Source organism: Dermacentor variabilis, chromosome 5, assembly GCF_050947875.1.
Source record: "Dermacentor variabilis isolate Ectoservices chromosome 5, ASM5094787v1, whole genome shotgun sequence".
Classification (NCBI taxonomy): Eukaryota; Metazoa; Arthropoda; class Arachnida; order Ixodida; family Ixodidae; genus Dermacentor; species Dermacentor variabilis.
In genome coordinates, this window is record NC_134572.1 from 152,822,996 (window position 1) to 152,845,594 (window position 22,599).

General features: G+C 43.9%; 2 protein-coding genes across 4 annotated transcripts in view; one reads left to right on the forward strand and one right to left on the reverse strand.

Moving 5' to 3' along the window:
• Tbcd (tubulin folding cofactor D) overlaps positions 1-21,720 on the reverse strand; it is a 95,694-nt gene extending 73,974 nt beyond the window's left edge. Inside the window, exons 1-4 of the mRNA XM_075693650.1 lie at positions 21,131-21,720; positions 9,573-9,745; positions 8,035-8,173; positions 901-1,093 (exon numbers count right to left, since the gene is read on the reverse strand). Of these exons, the coding sequence (XP_075549765.1) occupies positions 901-1,093; positions 8,035-8,173; positions 9,573-9,745; positions 21,131-21,481 (856 nt within the window). The 5' untranslated portion in view covers positions 21,482-21,720. The remainder of the gene's footprint in view (positions 1-900; positions 1,094-8,034; positions 8,174-9,572; positions 9,746-21,130) is intronic.
• Positions 21,721-21,802: 82 nt separating this feature from the next.
• The window catches only part of LOC142583254 (eukaryotic translation initiation factor 4B-like), a 44,561-nt gene continuing 43,764 nt past the window's right edge, over positions 21,803-22,599 (forward strand). Inside the window, exon 1 of one of the 3 annotated variants that reach the window (XM_075693649.1) lies at positions 21,803-21,953. In XM_075693649.1, the coding sequence (XP_075549764.1) occupies positions 21,941-21,953 (13 nt within the window). In that variant the 5' untranslated portion in view covers positions 21,803-21,940. Of the gene's footprint in view, positions 21,954-22,135; positions 22,423-22,599 lie in introns of those variants that run through there. The other 2 variants (XM_075693647.1, XM_075693648.1) reach the window with 2 other exon arrangements.

The following is a 22,599-nucleotide window of genomic DNA, read 5'->3' on the forward strand; positions in this document are numbered from 1 at the left end:
TGTTCATGGCAGCATTGTCGAGCAAACATAAATGTTTCATTAGAAAGTTAAAAAAATGTTGCTGCGTCCCTTCAACTATCAAAAACAGCATTTCAATTAGAGAAGCACAACTGACTTTTTTACAAGCAGTGTGCTCTCAAAACCAGCTACCTGAGAACTCTAAAGCACAGAACTCCCTACATGACTATATGTAGCAGTAACTGCATTCAAAATGCTAATACTTTCCAACTTTCTTTCTTTCTTCAGTGGTATGCAACAAGTAATGAATGTCCTTATTTTGAAAAGAAATAATCAGGGCAACTCTGGTGCTTGATTTATTGTTAGCAATGACCAGGTGAAGCTGGTCTCAACTCTGGCTGTTTTGATACATTGAGGTAGCATAAGAGGGTTTATTGGCTGGATTCCCCCTCCTTAGTTGACATACTATATGACATCTGCGATTAACATAATGTTCCACATTCGCCGCCATGGCCATGAGCGCTGCTTGTTAACACTCGCAAAGTATGTTTACTACACATATGCAAATACCTGAAGAAAATGCTCAAGGAAGTGGATGGGCTACAGCCTCCATTGTTGCTCAATACGTAGAGGTTGTGGGTTCGGCTCCTACCGGCTGCAAGTTGTTTTTTCTTCGGCTTTCATTTCCCTGTTCATTACATAACTTCTACATTCCAGCTCAGAAAAAAACAAATTTTAATATCTCTGTTGCTTTCCTTGGCTTCATTCATGTGTTAGTTATTACTTTCACTAGTAATTCTAGCTTTGAGGCATTACCTTCAAGAATACAGTTAGTAGTTGTACTACAAAGGGGTAACTAAAAGGGTTAGATGAAAAAGCACACTTTCACAAGTGCAACTTTATGAGAGAAAAAGGAACAGAGGAATAAATGCCACCACTCACCAATCCTTTGACACAGCTTTAATGCAAGCTTTTGAATAATGATGTTATTGCTTTGAAATAACTTTTTCTTCGTCAGCAGACTCATCAAGCTGTTTGCGTACTTCATGACAACCTCCCGCTTGGCGAGCTTGAAGATCATGGCTAGCGCCGACAACATGTTTGTCGTCGTCACCTTATTTTCAGCGTCAATTTGCTGTTGAACCAAAGAGAGTGGTAATGGTTAGTTGAGCTATGTACACATTCCGTACACACTGGCTGTAAGCAACAACATACACCCTATCCCCTCGGGCAACACTGTCTGGTGGCTATGAAAGCAGAGCTACGGAACCAAAGCACGCATGCAGCTTTGCTGCTGGCAGTAGCGGTCTCACAACTTCATGTCTTCTAAAGTGAGAACTAGAAAATATTATTATAAGAAATTTCCTTACCCCAAAAGCAAGTACCTTGATAAGTGACAATTTCCCTAGTCAGTATGGGTATATTATGCCATTATTGAGTAGCCCACACTTTTCAGCTTTGTACGAGTTGGGTTTGCCACGAGTTTCACACATCTCTTGACAGCAAAACGGCATCTGCATCTTTCAGTGGCCATTCTTCATGGGCTTACTGCCCATAGCTGAGCATGCCTTATAACCTCATGACAAATTTCATCAAAAACGATAGGCCATCAAAGTAGATGAGACCAACAGTGTGCAGCATCAACACCAACTTATCTGCGGCTGTCTTCGTGAAAGTAAATAAACAGCGAAAGGTCACAGAAAAGTTGCACTCATCTTGTCTGGATTACCAATTTGTCGATTGTAACACGCACCCGTTTTCCATGACCAAAAAATAAACAAAATTCAAACCTCGATTGTAATGCGCACCCGTTTTCCATGAGCAAAAATAAATAGGAGTACAATACGACGCATATTGTGCTTTCATATAGAAATACTATTTTCTCTCATTTGGGAAAAATCTAATTTATTCCCAATACACTAAAGTTGCAATGAATAAAACCACAAATGGAAGTGGCGTAGCTTGCTGCCAAGATTTTCATTGCGCCGGTATGAGTTGCGTGGGGCAATAGATATCACTTGTTGTCGCTATAAGACAACTCCTTATCACTATCAACAGACCAAAGCATTTCATCCTCAGTGCCGTCCATGGCATTCGAAATCCTGCACTTTTTAAAGGCCTTGTTGACCATGGCAAACGGGATCGTGCACCATGCATCTTTCACCCATCCAGCAAAGTCCTGCAACGTGGCATGCTTCATTTTACTGGCGGGCGTGAATTCGTGGCAGCCACTGGCAAGCCATTCGGTGTGGAGCACCCGAATTCTACCTTTCACTGGCTTGTTCAAACAAACATTGAATGGCTGGGGCTGCGATGTCATTCTATCTTCCACTGGCTTGTTCAAACAAACATTGAGCGGCTGGAGCTGCGATGTCATGCCGCCAGGTATCACGACAAAATTGGTGTTGCATGCAGCCAACTTGTCCTTGATGCGCTGGTCAAACTGGCACCTGAATGCGTCGAGCACAAGCCTCCCACACAGACGCAAACTGCTGCCAGGTCTTTTCCGCTAAACGTTATAAATCCAGTCAGCGACCAAGTCTGTGGTCATCCAATCTTTTTCATTTGCACGCACAATCACGCCACTTGGAAACGCGATTCCTTTCGGGAGCATCTTTCATCTGAAGATACGAGGGCAGCTTGTGCCCATCCGCAGTGCAACAAAGCATTGCGGTGACTCTAGTTTTTTCGTGGCCGAGGACAAAACGCGGACTTGCTTCGCCCCCTTCTTTCGAACGGTTGTGGTGGCAGGCATGTCAAAGTAGAGCGGCATCTGATCGGCATTTCCAATCCGTCCGAAGTGGTAGCCGTTTCTATGGCGCAATTTCAAAATGTACTGCTGAAAACTGTGCAACTTCTCTTCATATTCTTTGGGCAATTTTTGGCATATCCCTGCCCACCTTTTCTTTTCATAAAAGTTGAGAGCCAGCACCTGCTCAATTTGAAGTCACTCCGCATTAGCCCTTTCTGTAGGGCTAACTGCATCGCCCATACTTTGAGGAGATCGGTCGTCACAGGCTGCGGTGCCGCTTGCTGCTCTTGCATGTATTCCATGAGCAGCTCTTCTATATCGGCGAAGCGGCCCTGCTTCAGTCCACTGAAACCCTTCCTTGTTGCTTAGCTGGCGAAAATATTCTCCTTCTGTTTGCAGCAGTCCCGCACGCAAGTTTCGGGAACTCCGAACGCCCGTGATCCAGCCTGATTTTCATCTGTCTCCGTGCACATGATAACTTTCATTTTAAATGTGGCATCATGGTGGACTCGGCGTGTCTTCGCAGTCGGCGCTTCCATGCTGATTGAATAAACGCAAAAAACAGGAAGACAGGCAGTAGACTAGGTTACATTAGCGCCTGGTTACACATACAACATGGAGGTATGCCCATGGAGGAAGCTATGGCAGCTAGGCTAGTAGCGCTTACGAGGCGGTCATTTTTTTAATGCCGATGGCGATATGGTAACACGGATTTAGGGTCGTACTCGATTCTAATGCACGTGCAATTTTTGGACTCGTTTTATCAGAAAAAAAGGTGCGCGTTAGATTCAAGTAAATATGGTGCTTCATATGGTAAAGTGCGTGCAGAAACCTGCTTCCACAACTTCATCTTCATAGCCCGAAGTAGCTGTCACCGCAGGTATAGGTAACATATGAATGTCAAGACTTAACAGTTGTGTTGAATAGAACTGCCTAGAACTGCGTGTACAGGGTGTTCCAGCTAACAGGAAGTACTATGTGGACCAGACGGGCAGATGCTTAAACGTTCGTCTGGTGGAGCATAGTAATAAAGTGGAGAGCATGGCAATAGATGGGCATCTGGCTGCCCATTAAAGAAAATGTGACGTGAAGGCACCATGCTACCCTGTCTTAAAACAAACAGTTGTTGTCTATTGCCACAGGAATAAGATAACGAAGGAAACTGTCGAAGCAGCTGAGATAGCTAAGCAGGTGACGATTGTGTTAGCATGCCGTCTATTCTTTTATCTAAAAAAAGAGCTTGAATTTTTGGGCATAGTAGTCACATGACTGCTTTTCCTTTCCTTCCTTCCCTTCAGTGTGTCTGCTGCAGTGGCTTCCCAGTGAGTATATATATATGCTTACCAGCTGCAGTAAATAAATTGTTGAAAGTTAGCGCTCGTCCCGTGTTCCTGCTCAATTGCAATCGCCCTTGTGTCGCTTTTTGCGCTATGTATCCCAGTTTACGATGGAGTGAGTTTTTAATAAAAGCGAAGCCATCTGGTTGGATGAAACCATCTGAGTGTTGTTAGTAACCTACTAAGGAAGCCTCCAGTATGCTTATTGTTCTTAAGTGATCGGTAATTAATGAACATTTTATTTGGTTATCTTTATGGTAACAGCGTCAACATGAGGTTTGTAGAGTACATTTGACATCACTTTCATTTGTTTGCGACGTGCTACCATGTGCATAGATTTTCTTTTTTTTCCTTGCTTCACTGAAAGGCCCTGAAATTGTTGAAAAAGCACCAGGGCCAGGTATTTGCAATCCGCAGCGGCTTTCTTTCAAATGTGGGAAGAAAAAGGTAACTCACTTCAGAAAATTGAGTGACATTTTTAAGCATTCTCTACAAATCTGCATCAACATTGTGGCCTCAAAGCAATTAATTAAAATGACTGCTAATTTATCCTACCGATTGCCTTATTAACAAGAACACAAAAATACTGGAGGGTTCTCTTATAAATTACTAACAGCATACAATTGGTTTCAATGGCCCAAAAGGCCATGCATTTTTAGTTTAAGCTTGTTCCATGTCAGCTGGGACACACAAACATAGGAAACAGATGTGGTATTTCATTCCGTGTGTTCAAGTACTGAAATTTCCAAATTGAATCAAATACAAATGCTTGAGACACATAATCCCTGAATATAGAACATTTTCGGACTTTTGAAGTGACATCAAATACAAAGTTGTCACTCCAGTGCCCAGGGGGGACCACAGTTTGATGGTAATAAATGCAATGCGTGCGATCCAGTTTGGTCATTATGGAACCCACCCAAATGCGTGCGTTCTTTTCAGTCCGTCGACTGGCATACCCGGGACTATGCAGTTATCACAATAAGCAAATTAGTACTCACAGAGGACCCTTATCATGGGAAGGGAATTTAGAGAACAAGAATGGGTTGGAGTGTGTACGACGTGCATTAGCAAGTCATGATCGAATGCATACAATCGTTGTATTCTACTGGAGCTAAAATATGGGGCAAGTACTTGGAGGCTAATAAACACGCTTCAGGATAACTTAAGGATCGCGCAATGAGCGATGGAATGAAAAATGTCAAGCATAACTTTAGGAGACAGGAAGACAGCGGTGTCAATTAGAAAGCAGACAGGGGAAGCCGATATTCTAGTTGAAATTAGGAGAAAAAATGGAGTTGGGCATGCGATTTTATATGTAGGGCAGTTAACCGGTGGTCAATTAGTTACAGAGAGGGTGCCAACGAAAGGGAAATGCAGTCGAGGAGTGTTGTGCGAGCTTGGCTTGGCCCTCCAGCTTTCAGAATCTTTGATAGGTGGCAAATCACGCTGAACCTGATAATGAAATGGCATGGATGGCACCTGCTCTTGACACATCAGTGCCGACTACACACGGAGCAGGGATCAAGTCGTGTGACACATGGTCCTTTCGTCTGTCACGCACATTGGCCTTACGATAAAGCACCTGCCGTAAAGTACGGATAGTCATTCTGTATTCTGGAGAAAAACTGGAAAGCAATGCTTCCTATGTAATAAATAAAAGATGGACAAAAAACCCAGGTCTGCTATTAAACTGAGAACCTCATTGGTATTAATTAGAAAAGAACGTCACTAATTCATTAGTTTCCAATGAAAAAAAAAAAGCTAGGTTCTATTCAACAGAATTTCTATTGATAAAATTATTATTTGACAGACCTTCATACACAAAATTGACCTGTAATCAGTGCTGGCATACTAATTCGGTGTTCCCTTTAATACGAGTAGAATGTACTATATATTTTAATTTCTATGTACCTAAGTAGAATATATCTTGCTATATTCTCGTTATGCAATGCTAGAAGACTGCCGAGCATGTGGAGCACTATTTTTTTGCCCAAAATTTGTAAGCATGAAATTTTGTGAGAAATGTTGTTGTTCAATTCTATATTCAGCTTTTCCTTGATTCAATTCGATATTCAATTTGAAATATACTATTCAGTATTCACACACCCCTACCGATGGATACGCCTATTTGTTCTTCAAGCCAAACACAGTTACAAAAGAATTATGCAGATCCCACACCAATGTCAAAATATATGTGAAGCAAAGCTGTATTGAGGAGGAGAGACAAGAATATATTCAGGAAATTCAGAGAATCCTCCAGACTGCTTCTCTGCTCAGGGTGAAAGGGAAGAGGACAAAAATAGGAGACTGAGGAGGTAATGACGAGGACAGACTGTAGAATGTGATTATATACGTCCACGTTTGCGTTCGAAGGGTCCGTTTATGGCCTTAAATCTAAACCTGTGTTAAACAACCATTCCAAGTTCGCTGACATGTCCGGCCACCGGTACACTAACACTTTTACACTGAACAGCGCACTCTTGTTAACTGGCACTAACGAAGAGATCAACTCCTGCCATTTTCAGTTATACTGGGGACACACAAGTATGGTGCTCCACAGTCTTGGGCACTTAGCACGCGTCACACTCTGGCGAGTTTGCGCATCGGACGCAATGAAAATGTCACGATAACCTAGTCTACTCCCCGATGCAATATGCTGAAAACCATACTAGCAGTACTGCCACCTTTAAAATCACGGGAAGATGGTGTGTATCTACAAATGAGGTAGGATGGTTAAGCCACAAGTACAAGCTATGCATGGATGAAAAGCTTCAGAAAAGGTGGCCCAACCTGAACTGAAAACCGTTAATTCTGCCTTTCAGTTTCGCTCCAGAAAAAAAAAAAAAAGTAGCGTTCCAGTTCAGTTCCACTTGAAGCAAAAATAAAGATTCTTTCCCAGCTTTTGGTTCAGTTCTGGTACAATACCCCGATCTCAAGGCACGCCTAAAGTAGATGGCGGGCATTCGCTACAGACGCAGGAGTGGAGCCCTTCAGACACTGGACATTTGTCTTCATCGGGTTGACCACAGGTACAAGCTGCTCTAAGGGCTGGCCCGAGGCTTCCGGAGTGACTTTGTCTGCCCAAAAAGAGGTTTAGAAAAGGGAGCAGATACACAGGGTGATCAGAGCATGCGTGCCGATCCGGAGTATAGACTTTTTTGAACAACGAGTGCAGAGTGGGGGTTGGAGGGAAGGGAAAGAGTTACAGGTGGTGGGAGGGACCGAGTAATGCGGTCCGCAAGGCCACTGTCCCAGTGGACAGCGTTGCTATCACGAGCTAACTTCTGAAGTGCATGAATCTGCTCACAAATGCACAGCATTTTTATTCCCTTTATTCCCTGGGGAAATATTCTCAAGAAATATGCAATGAAATTCGCTGTTAATTATTACCAGTTACAAATTTATTGTTATCATTTCGTGCGTCTTAATGAAGAAAGAAAATTCTAGTCACTGTAGGGAACATACCTCTAATTTATATTTTAGCACACAACATTATTTCCAAGAGTGCTGGACACTGGGTCTTTTCAAAAGAACTTATCAGAAACATATTGCAATTCTGTAAACTGCATGTATTAGAGCATATAAGCGGACAAACTTTATGTACTGTATTACAGCTTATGCTAAATTGTTACACTGTTTACTTGGGTTCAGCAAAAGTCTTATTCAAAATTATTGGTAGACTTCAGAGCAGTCTTGACGCAAATTAGTGTGTTTCTTTGCAACCAGTGGCAACATAATAACTTCTGACATGTGCTGCACGAGCATAGCTGCAAGACTGAGCACACCTTTTTTTGGGCTGTTCCTTCTAGATAAATTTTTGAAAGAACAAACTTCATTGTCCAGAAGAGTGGACAAAAAATCTGACAGGAATTCTTGTGACTCGATTGCTTTCGGTGTAAAAAAAATAATTTGGTGAAGATTTTTCATACATATTCTTTCTTTAAAGATGGCTAACAGGAGCAAGGAACCAGGAAGATCACTTACATTATGCAACCACATCATGAAGTCGTCAAGGTAGGAGTCTTTGATGTCAGGACGTGTAATAAAATGAGCACTTAAAAAGCTGGAGGCAGTGTTTGCCTTACCGACGGCAGTGAGGTTGGCCTTGATGACATCAAATATCCTAAAATGAAACAGAATGAGTAAATGATGCAGCATGGAGAAAAATATCAGTAAAGCAAAGCACACATGTACTCACAGCACAGACCACACAAGTGCTGACTTGAAAAATCTAAATCTAAATTGTTAAGCTACCCTTCTAGAAATTTCACAAGTTTAGTTTTATGCCAAGAAGAGGCATAAGTTTCAGTGAAAATCACCAATTGAGGGGGCTTAGTACAAGGGTGAATCAGAAAGTTTTTGCCCTTCATTTTTTTTTTAAGCTAAATTACGGCTGTAAATGTGAAGTCAACATATTCATTTCCAGCAGTGGACCTTTCTTGGACTGGCCCAGCCTCATCTGCCGGTAGTTTCCCGGCACGGCGCTGCTGTCAGTTGTTGAAGACGGCAGTTGTGCTTCACACATCCACAGCATACAAGCAAAGAAGTGTGATTAGTTTTCTATGAAGCAAGGGACAAACGCACATCGAAATCCACAGGGAAATGCAGCCCACGTATGGGGAAAAGTGTTCCGGCCTGCTGAAGAAATTCCTGGCAGGACAGCGATTCACATGCAATGATGAAACCAAGACAGCAGTCCAACGGTGGTTCCATAGTCAGCCAGACGAATGCCACGACAGGGGCATCTCCAATTTAGTTCTGCGATAGGACAAATGTCTGAGCTGGTGCGGGAGCATTCTGGAAAAATGGTCTAAGGTACGTAGAACAGCACATATATCTGTAATTACCTGTATGTACCTTATTTTGGCTAATAAAAAACAAGGGCAAGGACTTTCTGACTTGCCCTCGTATATTGAAATTGCCCAAGATTAAGGGCATTCTGAATTATCTGCCCCAGTGATAACCGAAGAAGTGCTGTACTGGATGCTACTGCATTTTTTTTTTTCGGGAACCCGCACACAGAGGACACCAGACTCCCTCAAATAATGCTGACAGAGTGATGCAAAGAGTGGCACCCGTCAGTTCTTTCACAGGAAATTGTAATAAAATAACGCAAACTGAATTGGCTTTCCTGTTGCAGTACAATGTCTAACCTTTTTTATTAGCAGTGTCGGCCTAAATTTATCAATTATAAGTAGGATGCACTCTGTTATGGGAGCTGGTACTGCAGTGACACACCCTGCAACACTGAATCGACATGTCTGCCCTTAGTCTCTCTGTAAAGGTTGTGTATTAACACTACATTCATTCAACAGGTGTGCATTTATGTGAATGAGGCCTTCCCTCAGTGTTTTCGCCTTCCTTCGAATGTTACCCTACAAACTAGAGGTCTTGCGCCATCATATCGCACGTACTGTCTTTCACAATCATCATCATGTTTATTTTCTCATTGCACAGTTACTTTCGGACACCCGGTACACAACCGTTCAGAGCCCCCTGTCTCTGAGCAACAGAGCCCTTACCTTTGGGCCACAGGTTTCATTTTTTCATCTCCGGAGTCGAGGCGTGATAGTTGAAAAGGCACCATGGACAGCACGCCAAGCCAGAGCAGCAGCATATACGTTGTCGGCCGCAACTTCCAACTGTCTGGCGCCATCCTCTCCAGCAGGGCAAGCACAGGCTCAATGTCCGACAGCTGAAAGGACCACATGACAAGTGACCAATAGGGAGCGCCCAACAACAGGATGGTGGCGGCACACTGTGGAGTAGGTATCTTGCGTGCTTAGTGCAGCAAATGACGGTATGCTGCTATAAACTAAGCTCTTTTTGTAAACTTTCACACAAGATATGCAAATATCTGCAATAGTTGCCTTATGAGTACCATACCATAAATCTTATTACCGTGGTGGCACAGTAAGGAGAGGGAAGGCTAGAGGGCGTGCACCGTGTTTTATTTTCAGCAAGAGCCTGCACAGTGGTGTTCAGTTCCTTGCAACTCGATCTATCATTTGAATGATTATGGATGGTTCAAATTTGAGTTAGACTGAAGCGCAGCTAAGATGTGCACACAGAAAGAAAGTTGACAGGACAGCGCCTGATCCTGTCTACTTCCTTTCTGTGTCCGCATCTGAGGTGTGCTTCAATCGAACTAAAATATGAATGCCAACAAACTCGCCATCTTTCTGCATTACGGATGGGTCTATGCGTAGTGATCTTTCTTAAACTAATTTACTGCATTTCTGCTTTCTCCATTTTATGTGCTAAGTTTTGACAATTAGCTAAAATACACGACTGTAAAAAAACAGTACATGTGCTTCAATAAATGCTTGTGTATCCATGTGCTCAATATACAAATTTTTAAAGCTATGACACTGAGACTTATGCTTGTTTAGCAGCTATGTCGTGCTAACATTGATGCTATCTACTGAGTATCCCCCACAAGCAGTGCTATGGATACTTCTTTTGTGAGTTCATTTCAATACTATGCAATTTGCACCAACTACATAATAGCTTCATGCCTGTAACAACTAAGCGTTCATTAGTTTATGTCGGCACTGATGCACTAAATTTGACAATACACATTATAACCTTAGCGCGAGCATCCACTGCCTGCTTTAAAATTAGGGCAATTCGGCTGATCCATATATGTCAACATCACACCACAAGACATGATATACTTTGCCCAATTAATAAGGCAGAAGTCCTAAGTGGCTTGGTGCTCAAGGGCCTTGAAAAAAAAATGCAGTGCCTAGTCGAGTGGTACAAAAATTATCGTCAGCAGCAATGACTCACAGCCCCGTAAACAAGAAAAAAGCGCAATGGATCATACCCCCGTAAGGCAGAGGCTACAAGCATGCAGCAAAGTGAAGTGCCTCCATCCATTCAGTGCATCCATTCATTGAAATAACCCATACAACACACAGAGCAGCATGTGTTTCAATAAAGAACAAGTTCAAAACAAGCATCCAAACCATCAATAAGGCACTGCATACCCCCCTCACAAGTACGCTTTGGCTGAGGATGCTCACCAAGCGAGAAACGAGGTGCGACATGCAAAGCGGCGGGAGCAAGGAGTTCGACCGCGAGTGCTGCTTTCCCCTGCTGAGAGGATACAACGTAAAGTCGAAGAGAAGCGTCGCTGCCGCAAATCTGGCCCTGCTATACGAGTGCACAAAGCCACAGCTGAGTGTCGAAAACAAGCAGGAGAAGCCGAACTGTGAAAGTAGCAATGCGAGACAGCAACGTAGAGAGGAGGCCGAAGCTCGCAGACAACAGCTTGCCACACGTGTACTTTACACTTCGGCTCGTTATGTCTTGGAGGAAGCCTGACCCCTCCATTTGCATCACTTAATGCATCACTAAGTATGCAGCAGGCTTTCTCCTTCCCATGTTACAGGAGTGTAATATGTTGCTGAACTTCTTGTTATCTAGAAATGTTTTCAGCTCTTAAGGTATGTGCCGTGTCAGCACAGTGTATCCGTTGATTAAAGACGCAAACGTCGTGAGTGTGCGCAGTTTGCATGGCTTGTGAAGGCAGTGAATGCATGGCCTTCGACATCAGGCAGTGTTTGGTAGCAGGCAACACAACGCCGGACTGGCCGTTGGTGGCGTTAGTGCAGTGCACCACCCCTTGGTTCTGCATGGCCCCTATACAGGCCAGGAAAGTTGTTTGATGTCATCCTCTTAAGTGTCCAGATCATCTGGGCCTCTGGTCACTCTGGTCTGGCTGGAAACAAAGCTGCCCACAATGCCGCCCGAGCTCTCACACACCGGGCTCATCATCCTTCTCCTGCGTCTTTCAATCCTGACGAGCCCACTATTCTGCATCGCGGTCATGCATGGGACCGAGTGGTCATGTTCAGAGAAATCCTCCTCCACTAACGCAGAAAGTGGTTACACTACCCCCAGCACACAAAACAGTGAGTAAATCTCAATCCACCACTTGGCGACCACTTCAGACGTGAACTTTCCCAAACCCCCATGTTATGCCACTGCATTTACTCCGACGCAAAGCATGCGAGGCCCGCACTGACCTCGATCATAGCCTCACCCACCAACACCCAGCGCACTAACACTATGCGCATCATAACTATGGCTGAGCAGCAGGAGACCTTACTGCTAAACTTGGACCCAGAAGAGCAGCTTTGGGTCGTCCGGATGGGTAAAGGCGCCACTAGAAAGAAGGACTGGCTCTCTCCGCTCGCCCCGTCTAGCCTATGCAAGCGAAATTTCTTCCCTGCATTCTTCCATACCGGACCTCAAGGATCACGTGATGCATACGTCCCAGTCGCTGCCTTCATTCCTTTTTTTTCGCTCCTCGCTTTTTTTCGGCGCTACACGCTTCTGCCAACGGCATCGCACGTGAGCTGTTGTCTAGTTCACGCAGAGCACAATATTGCGTGCTGTGCACACGGAAACATGACTAGCATTACAATTCAGTGCTACACGAATACTGAGGCAGAACAAGCGGATCGCAGAGCATGATTTTAAGCTTGAACACAGTAGAAAATGGCATAGTTTCGGTACCTGTGCACGTGACCGTACGACCATGGGAACACGCAGATGAAGCGGAAGTACATCTCTCTTTCTTCGGGGCAAAGTAAAACAAAATACATGCAGACCTTCCATTTGTGTGTTTTATTATTTCTCTAAACTTCAATTCGTCAATGCCAGCAACAGATCGCACAGATAACAGATGTCTTGAATAATTCTTGAAGTCACGTGTCACCACGAGCAACGTCACACTGTGGACATGACAACGTAGGCGCAGGACACGACTACGTCACCATCCAGCTTGGAGAGCGGCGGCCACGAGGAGAAGGAAAAACAGCGTTTGGTTTGAAATTTCAGATCTTTCCGCGGTGCATAGCAATGTAATACTTTGCAAACACGATCGTTATTGCTCAATGTATGCTCTGCACTTGTCATCTCAAAATGGCCAGACCTGGTGAGGGGCCCTTTAACGGGACAGTGAAGAAATAACACTTCATGCTGTATTAATAAATTGCCTTTCTACGATACCACAAAAACCACCTTTACCATCAGATGAGGCTTGGTAAGTCAGAAAAGACACAAAAACTAAATGCGGGTGGTTCTGCCACCTTGAAGTTCCCGCACCATCCTGCTGCGACGTCATAGATTTGGGTGGTGACTGCACAGGCCTTTTTTTTAACCGTAAAGATGGACTACACTGTATTCTAAAAGATTCAAAAATTGAACTTAGCATTTTTCAAGAACTTGTACCAAACCAAAACGAGCAGCCCCCCCGAATACCTTGAAATCTGCGACATCACGCCAATGTACCAGCATTTGGTTTTCGACTTGAAAATTAAAAGAAGTGCAAGTTCGGCTTATATTTCCTCATTTAGAAATCAACTTATAGGCGCAAAATAAATAAAAAAAAGTTAAGGTTAGCAATAATAATTTATTGGTCTAAACTGGTTTATAGCACAATATTTATGTCCAATTACAAAGCATGTTTCCTAGACAGCCACATGGGATATCGAGGAGATATTCGTACCGTCAGCCATAAAACTTACAGGAGAGGGGATTTACAAAACAGCTGAATCCTTGTGAAGGCTGGGCGCATAGCCTTGAATTCAAAGTTTTAGTTTGTTTTCCAAAGCACAGTATTTGCAACCTGTATAGCAATCCATCGAATAGTAAGTTTGATGCCTTAAAGCAGAAATTGACACTTGTCGTGGGACTTTGTTGTGGTAGCCTAATGACTCTGGCATTGCACTGTTAAGCAAGAGGTCGTGGGATCAAATCTCGACTATGGCGGCCACATTTTGATGGGGGGTGAAATGCAGTAACGCTCGTCTACTGTGCATAGGGTGTGCATGCTAAAGTACCCCAGGTGGTCAAAAATTAATCCGGAGTCCATCACTACAGACTGCCTCATAATCAGGTCGTGGTACTGGCATGTAAAACCCCCAAATTTATTTCAATAACACTTGTCGTGGAACCCGTGTCCCGTAAACTTTTGTGGCTGACTGTACATTTCAGTTATGCATGGTTCCCCACTTATTGTCAGCACAAGTACCCTGCAGGTTGGACCACAAGCATATGAGGGTATTGTTTCTTCAATAAAATCAGTTGGCAGACTGCCTTGCACTGTTTGTATGAGTCCTCTTGCATGGTGTCCCTTTCTTGCCTCTGTATAGTAAATACCTATGATAGAATGAAGATCCCGACTTGAGGTGCTATAACGTAAAGCTATTCCAAACTGTTTCTATTCCATTTCTGCCCTCCCCAATTGGTCAAAGATTTTCCAAAAGGAATAGAAAATGTCTGCCCACCGAATGCTCTGGCACAGGCTACTCAGAGGTGCCGGGTAGAATAAATTTATATGCGTATAATAACACTTTTGCATGGCAGCACAACGTGGTTGAACCCTTTTGGCACGTTTATGACACTGCTCTACCAAGTTTTCTCAGCCGTGGATCTATTTCAGCATCATTTTTAATTTTACATTGCACGTCATCGCAATTTTTGACCAGCCACCGCAAGCTAAGCAAGGGGAAGAGTGCCAATCGCAGATGCTAGCATTACTCTCCTCATCCGGTTATCTATTTTCACTGTGCTGGCTCAGCCCCACCGAAACCATCTCCACTTCTATGTGGTCCTTGCCTCTTGTCTGCCAATCAGATAACAAAAACCTGACAGGGTAGGAGATGCTATTCGCTTTGGAAGCAAACAAAAGTGACCTCCTGTAAATGAGGACGGTGCTTGACTGGGCATTTAAAACAACACTGTGGGTCAACACCTTATGCTTGTGTCGGCGATTACGTAAGTTTCACATCAGGAGATTGTAATAAAAGCAAATTAGAAGTTTTGCATTACAGGGCGCTTGGTAGCCGCCCTCACTTCTGTAAATGAAGTTTAATCTCTCTAAAGGGAATATAGACAGACTCAGCGTCCCACCAGGTGAAAGCAGCCCATGACAGACGAAGAATGACTGACTGTTGGCCTAAACGCCATAAAAGGGAAAAAAGTGTCATCCACTCGACCATAGGACAATACTACAAAATAAACCGAAGCTTTCTTTCTGAGAAACCCGTATGGTTTTTTCTTTATAGCTTCATGCTGCAGTCGGCCGGATGACAATTTTTCCCTTTCATGAACTTTCCTGTGGCTTGAGGGCATTCGCAAAACTGATTTTCCATGCTCTAAACTCCACATCCCCAACTTCACGCAGTACTGTGAAGGCTAGGTCTTGTGTCAGCCAATCAGCGACGAGGGCTGGCTGTGCGTTCCAAAAAAGACAAGAGGGCTCTCCCACTGACCCTCACTCCCAATCCTTCCCAGTCTAATAGTTTCAATACATTTAAGCATGTGGTGGATAGCATTAGAGAGATTGTGTCTCCATTGATACTTTTCCTCTTTCCTTGTGGAGAATTAAGATAGCTGTGGCGTCTTTACAGACTTAAAGCAAAGTGTAGCATCATTGCATTCTACCAGTGCTAACATATGGGGCATAAACTTGTGCGCTGACAAAGAAAACTGAGAAGCTAAGAAATGCACTGTGAACAATGGAATAAAAAATTGTAGGCGTAATGTTAAGAGACAGGAAGAAAGCAGTGCAGATTAGGCTGTAAATAGGGCGTAGCCAATAGTGTAGCTGAAATTAAGACAGAAGCAGCTGGGCAGGACATGTAATGTGCAAGGCAGATAGCTGGTGGACCATTTAAGTTACCGAACGGGTGCGAAGAGAAAAGAAGCACAGTCAGAGACAGCAGAAAACTGGGTGGTGTGATGAAATTAGGAAGCCTAAAGGCATAAGATGGTGTCAGCTGGCACAAGACAGGGATAACTGTAGACCACTGGGAAGGGCCTTCATCCTGCAGTGGACATAAATAGGCCGAGATGATTATAATAATAATGAATCTTTCTTAGGTGCTTCCATTAAGTCAGTGGAACAGAGAGAGTGGCACGACGCGGGCAAAGGAAAGGCCCTCCTCCTGGTTCTCTTTTCTAGTTGGCTGATGTGGCACAAAAGTTGTTGCTACACTGCAAAGTTGGTGAGACTGTGTACTGAATATTCACGGTGCAGATGAAGCGAAAAGAAAGAAGGACAGAAAAGAATACAGTCCCAGTTAATTCTGTATTTATCCTCACCATGCCTCACTTACACCATGGCCTAAGAAAATAATGGTTTTTGGAACCAAGGAATTGGTCGGGCAAGAAGCCAATAAACCAGTAGATTCAGAAAGCTGCTCTTGTTTTGTCAGCTAGAATCGCAACAAGAATTTACGACCAAGCTAGCATATTAGCCACTACTGATGTTCGCTGCAGAACATTTCTTTTTAAATTTTCATTTTATTCAATACTGCCGGCCGCCTTTTGGTAGCCAAGGCAGGAGTGGGTACACGATGTTTACTTGTTAACACCCAGTGGCTTTGCAGGCCAATTGTCCAATCACAAAACTCCTATGCAAGTTCTCTTCTTGCCAAGTTTTTCAAATGCAAGCAAGTCCACAAGGCAAGAACAGAGCAGCCGACTAAACAAGGACACAAAACTCTTGTCTCATCAGAAAAATGCAAATGTTCTCACTTTTTCTTAGTGCAGTGCCTAGCATGTGGAATTCCAGAATGCATTATTATAGGAAGAGTAAGGAGAAGTATTCGCATAATGGCACTAGTTCATATGTCACAAATGGCATTTGTATTGTTCAGTACAACCGTAAAGGTCATTTACCAAAACCTTGATTGAGATGTGCAATTTATCATTAAATGTGAAGCAGTGACAATCACTCACTTAGTTCAAGCAAAAAAGAAGTCAATTCATTCTAATGTAGTGCTTCAACGCAAGCTATGTCATCGCATGCATGACATCAACAGAGCGGCTACATAATGCAACACCACATAATGTCAGCTAGTTTGGCATTAACACAAACATCTGCACCGACTGCCAGCATCTGGGATCTGCATAATTTTTTTCGAAACACAGCTTCTTGGCCCGTGGGATACTAGAATGCTTAAAGAAGTATGATATTCTAAAATGTTACAGGCGGTGTGCAGTTATAGTAGGCTGCAACTATAACTGGAAGCGTCTCCTATTAATTAGTAGCCTGAATGCTCGTTCGGTGTTCCCCATCAGGTTGAGCATTGCCTTATGCCAGTGCACATGATCAACTTTTGTTCTGCTGTCGGTCAGCCTTCAAGAAGCCTCCTGTTCAAGCTGCTAATACAACTATAGCTATGTGATGTGCAAAGGTGTTATGAATTTACTTGATTGATGCATGCAAAGGCAGCACAATTGTTTACTTTGGATGTAAAAAAAAAAAGGAAACAGCCAATCTATAAAGAAAGACCTGAGCTCGGGACTTCAATTTTTTGTTGTTGAAAGAGTGTTTTATTTGCTACAGTTGCCACTCTGTAATATGGAGTACTACTTTATTTCTAGCCTTACACTGCTGATGGAACTCACAGCCGATTGATTGACTGATACAGTTTTAATGACCCAAAGCAGCAGGAAGGCCTATGAGAGAAGCATTTGACCACATACAGTCTTTAATGCGCATCCAAAACTGGATACAAAAGCAATTTTATCAACTACAGAGGCACAATTCATCTACGCAAACAACTCAAATAGCAGCTGAAGTCACCACACTGAGCCACTAAGCACAATCCTCGACTTCAAGTGCAATTTCATGCTGTAAAAAAAAGTGCTGTAACCTAGTAAAAATTCCAAGCAGTCACCTCACCATCACATTTTAACATAGTCTGGAGCTATCTTGAGATCTGCCTAGCTTAAGTGACAAAGGCTTAATGAAAGTTCCGTGACTCTGTACCCACAGTTACTGCTTCACTGGAGTCTTGCGTCATTCATCACCAGGCATCTGTCTTGCTCTTGAAAATATGCTCATGCCACTCATTGTACATCCTAATGCACCATTGCCTGCCCTCGGTCCTTTTCAGCACATGCTTGCAAGTAATGATGTAAAATATTAATCCTGGATACAAAGTTGGTTGCGTGCTGAACTCTATGGAAGTCATTCATTTTAAACAGCAAAAAAAGAAAAAAAAAAAACGCAGACAAGGCGGATCACAGGACCAGCGCTGACTGCCAACATCTTTATTGAAGCACGTATTTGTCCGTGTGTTTTTTGGCACTGTTTAAAATGAATGACCTGTACCAACTAGCTCGCACTCAAACCCTGCTAAGTCTATGATAGTGGTTTAAGCATATTTTTGCCAACAGCTTTCACTACTGACACCGATTTCTTGTAGACAAGTAGCCCCAATGAAGTGCATTTCAAATGCCACGAGTTCACATGAAAATCCAAGACGCAGCATCAATATACCAACCTACCATGTGGCATTACACGTTCAACTCTGTGTGCAGCCTAAGAAAAGCAGTTTTTACTGCAAAGAATACGAGAGGCCAGTCACTTTCTCCGTGTACACAAAGATACTGCCTTCAGTACCTAACCAGGGTATTTAACTTCTTTTTTCTTACCACCAGAAATATGCAGATTTTTGGTGCCTTTATGTTACATTTTACTTATATGTGTTAGTTAAAAATGAATTATGGGATTTTATGTGCCAAAACCACTTTCTGATTATGAGGCACGCCGTAGTGGAGGACTCCGGAAATATCGACCCCCTGGGGTTCTTTAACATGCACCTAAATCTAAGTACACGGGTGTTTTCTCATTTCGCCTCCATCGAAATGCGGCCGCCGTGGCCGGGATTCGATCCCGCGACCTCGTGCTCAGCAGCCCAACACCATAGCCACTGAGCAACCGCGGCGGGTGATGTGTTAGTTGCAACATATACAATGGTACATAAACTTGTGACCTAATCATCACATTTTTTAAAATGCAAGTAAAGCATGACTAACTCCTAAAGCAGTGCTTGGAAATTCCTGTGTAAAATTTTAAAGCAACCCAAGAAGCATGCATGAAAAGAGTAACTTGCAATTTTTACTCAATGCATTGAGTTAAAAAAAAATCTGAATTATATAAATTATGTGCCCTGTTTCTCGAGTCCAACTTATATAAGATAAGACTATGCAAAAGTAATAATATGCAGATTTTAATTCTGGTGTTTTGCCAGAATTCGTGCCGAAACCCCGATATGATTTCGAGATGTGCCATAACGGAGGACTCCAGATTAATATTGACCACCTGGGGTTTTTAAACATACACCCAATGCACAATACAAGGGCATTTTTGCGTTTTGCCTCCATTGATATATGACCCCTACGTCTGGGTTTTGATTCTGTGCCTTCGGGCTTAGCAGCGTAACGCCAAAGCCACTACATCACCATGGCGGATATGCGGATTTGGTGGCATCAGTATTGTCCACAGTGATGCACATGTCAAAGCAGGTATGCGCCTACCGTGCAGAGACTGTTCTGACCCCATGCAGCAAACACCCCCCACCCCCACCTTCCTCGTTCCCCAACTTTTTCTTTTCTTCTGCATTCTTGAAGGGATGGTTGTCAGACTGGGTAGAATTCACAAGCCTCCTCATACACATTCATCATGTTCGATCATCTTATAGATCAAAGAGAGCTGGCCAAGTCATGCACCTTGAACTGATGCTGGGGCCTTCTATGCTTTATACAGTGTTTGAACAGTAGTGCACAGCAATGATTAAGGGCAGCACTCAAAAAAGTAAGAGATCAAACTGCTAGTCAAGTGTGTGTAGAAGGTCGGTCGGAAATTGACTGCATACTGTAGTGTGAGGATTTCCCATAAACAGTAAACACACTGTTGAAATGCTGGTGAACAAAAGCCAACCGGCAGGGGAGAAAAATAAAGCTCCACTGGACATTAGTCGAACACAATCATAAAGACAACATGCGCTCTTCAGCATATACCGATGTTTGAGACATAGTAAAATTAGACACCCTGGCAAAAGCTTGTGTCTTCATTGCTGCTGTGACTTAAAAATGAGGTAGCCAAGTCGACCAAAGTACAAATTTTGTGTTCCATTGGATAAGTGTTAGAAACACTGGATGCCAATTTCGACTGCAATTTTTAGGAACATGTTGAAAAGCTGTCGATCAACTTGGTTGATTTATTTGGGCCCTGTAAGAAAAGGGTTAAACAAATGATTTTTTTTTTTTCCGTATTCATAATAATCGAGTCAGTAATAGGAACCGAGTTGAAAAGTGAGTACGTCCTTGAGCTGCCTCTGTGACTGAGGAAGATATGCTAAGACGGGTTGAAGCCTGGATGCGATTTTGATATGAAGCACTCTTTGTTGCCAGCGGCACCTGCTGTCACAGTCATGGAGCCAGCTGGACAGGGCTTACCAATGTCCATGAGGGCCTCGAGGCCTCATGGACATTGGCCATGGACGAGGCCTCATAGGGCAACTAAAACTAGTAGCATATATGCTTTGACAGGCACTCTCCGTAAAGGTTAATGCCTGCCAGCACCGATTCCCGATTTTGACACTTGTCTTTAATTAAATAACAGGAAATACCAAGTGTTCTCGCAAGCAACGCTGGTTCATACCTACACCCATGACAGGGCAATGCCTGTGTCTGTTACAACAAAATTCTCGGGCTATTAATCAAAATGAATCAATTCACAATGAGCGACACAAATGACACTCCAAGTTGCAATGCTATCAAAATTTGTTGTGTGCTAGGGTATGATACCCATCGTATGGTTCGTTTTAGTGTATTGGCGGAAAATTGGTGAGACTTTTCTTCGTCTCATCTTGTTATCAACGGCGAGGTCGTACGACCAAGTAGCAATGGCACAGGTTTGTACCTCTGCCAAGTCTAAATGTTCCCTCGAAAACTACCGCTGATAACATTTGAGCGGTTCACGCTGCACCTCAAACGCTCACGGATAGCATTACGAAAGTCGTGCATGCACACTGACATATGTATGGCGATGTGCAATATGAGCTGGAACATCAATTGGCCTTCTACCCACTACTCCATAGGTGACAGCTCCAATCCGATTTGCCAGCATGTGTCCGATAGCTCCTCCTGAGAGAAAAGCCCTGTGTAATGCGTTTCTGTTCTGCGTTATGTTACGTTTGCCTCTATAAACGCAAATTTGGTGCCTCCTCTCGCAGTGCAAGGCCTTTTCCTGCCCACGCCCACTTACCTCGTGAGGCAGGTGGTTAACCACCACTTTGTATCCGCGAACATTGGTCACCACGACGAGAAAGGCCATGCAAGTGTGCAGAATATCGTCAGTGCAGTCCGGAGACTTCACAGGATTGACCAGAGCCTGCACGATCTCCCTCAAGTGACTGTCCAACAGGTACGGCTGTTCGAGATACTTGTCGAAAGTTCCCTTAAACGTGTCCAGCAAGTGTTCGATCTCGCGTTCGGTGAGGCCACCTTTCGTGACTTTGCGAATCACACTCATGACGGCCTCGTAGTCTTCGAACTCCTGAAGTGCATCCTCATCTGCGGGCTCCACACTGCCAGGCGTGGGTGTGCAGGCTTCCATTGTGATACACGCTCGCCGGCTGCCTACTTGTCAACAACGAATTGCGACGATACTGCGAAGCACATTGTCGCGAGGTCCCATTTCTTCGGATCTTTTGTAATGGACGACGGGACGCAGCACTGGTTCCAGCGAGCGAAGGCCAAGCTCACCTACGCAAAGCACGATGAAACTTTCAGTTTCACTACAACATCCATTCAAACGAGGCTACAGAGAACCAGAGAGGAGGGAGGAGAGGAAATGGTGCCCAGGGTGCCCGCTGTGGACTGGTGTCGCCAGCAGCGCATTCCTTCACGCCACCTATAATTGTTAGTCATTGTTTTTTCCGCGTCATTAGGCCCAATACGCTACTACAATCGTTCTGGAATCTGGGCCCTCAATTAATTACGCAAATTTCTCCTTCGATAAATGAGTCTATCTAATCCTCGTTTACAATATTAGCATATCGTGAAAGTATTCAACATGGCGTCGACTGGTAGGTCAATACGTGGGATTTCTTTAACATATTTTCTGAGGTTTTTTGGTTATGCAGCGGGCAGTTTTTGCGCTCACATCGTGCGTTTCATGCGCGTAATGTCTCGAGTCATCCGTAAGGCGCGCTCGTAGTCATGCCTAAAGCGGCGCCCGTCCGTTAAATATGGTAGTAGTAACCGGGTCGCGCTCCTGACGGTGTTCTCGTGGGCCCGCCATAAAATTCCGCTCGGCGTGGTTATCACGTATGGTTGTCAATTATCTCGGCGTGTTAGTCACGCAGTGTTTCACTAGTTCAGGCGCTGTCGTAGTCTGCCTCTTTCATCGTGGTGCGCCGGACAGCGGTCCGCCGCCGGTAGCGATTAAGCCTGCTCGCGAAGTTTGGTGCCCACTGATAGCGAACGTGCCCAACGTGTTCATTCAGCGTGCGCCCCGTGAACGTCCTGCGCGCGGATTCATATTAGACATGCCAGGTAACGTAGAACTCGAGCTGTCGCTAGCGCGTACGACTGCTATTTGACAGTTAGGCAGCAGTTTTTTTTTTTTGCGCGATTTTTTTTGTTAGCGCTAGACGGCCAGCTTAGCGTAGCTCTTTGGCGCCCGCTGTATATTTTTTTTTTTCTTTGGTGCCCCGAATTGCCGGAGCAAGG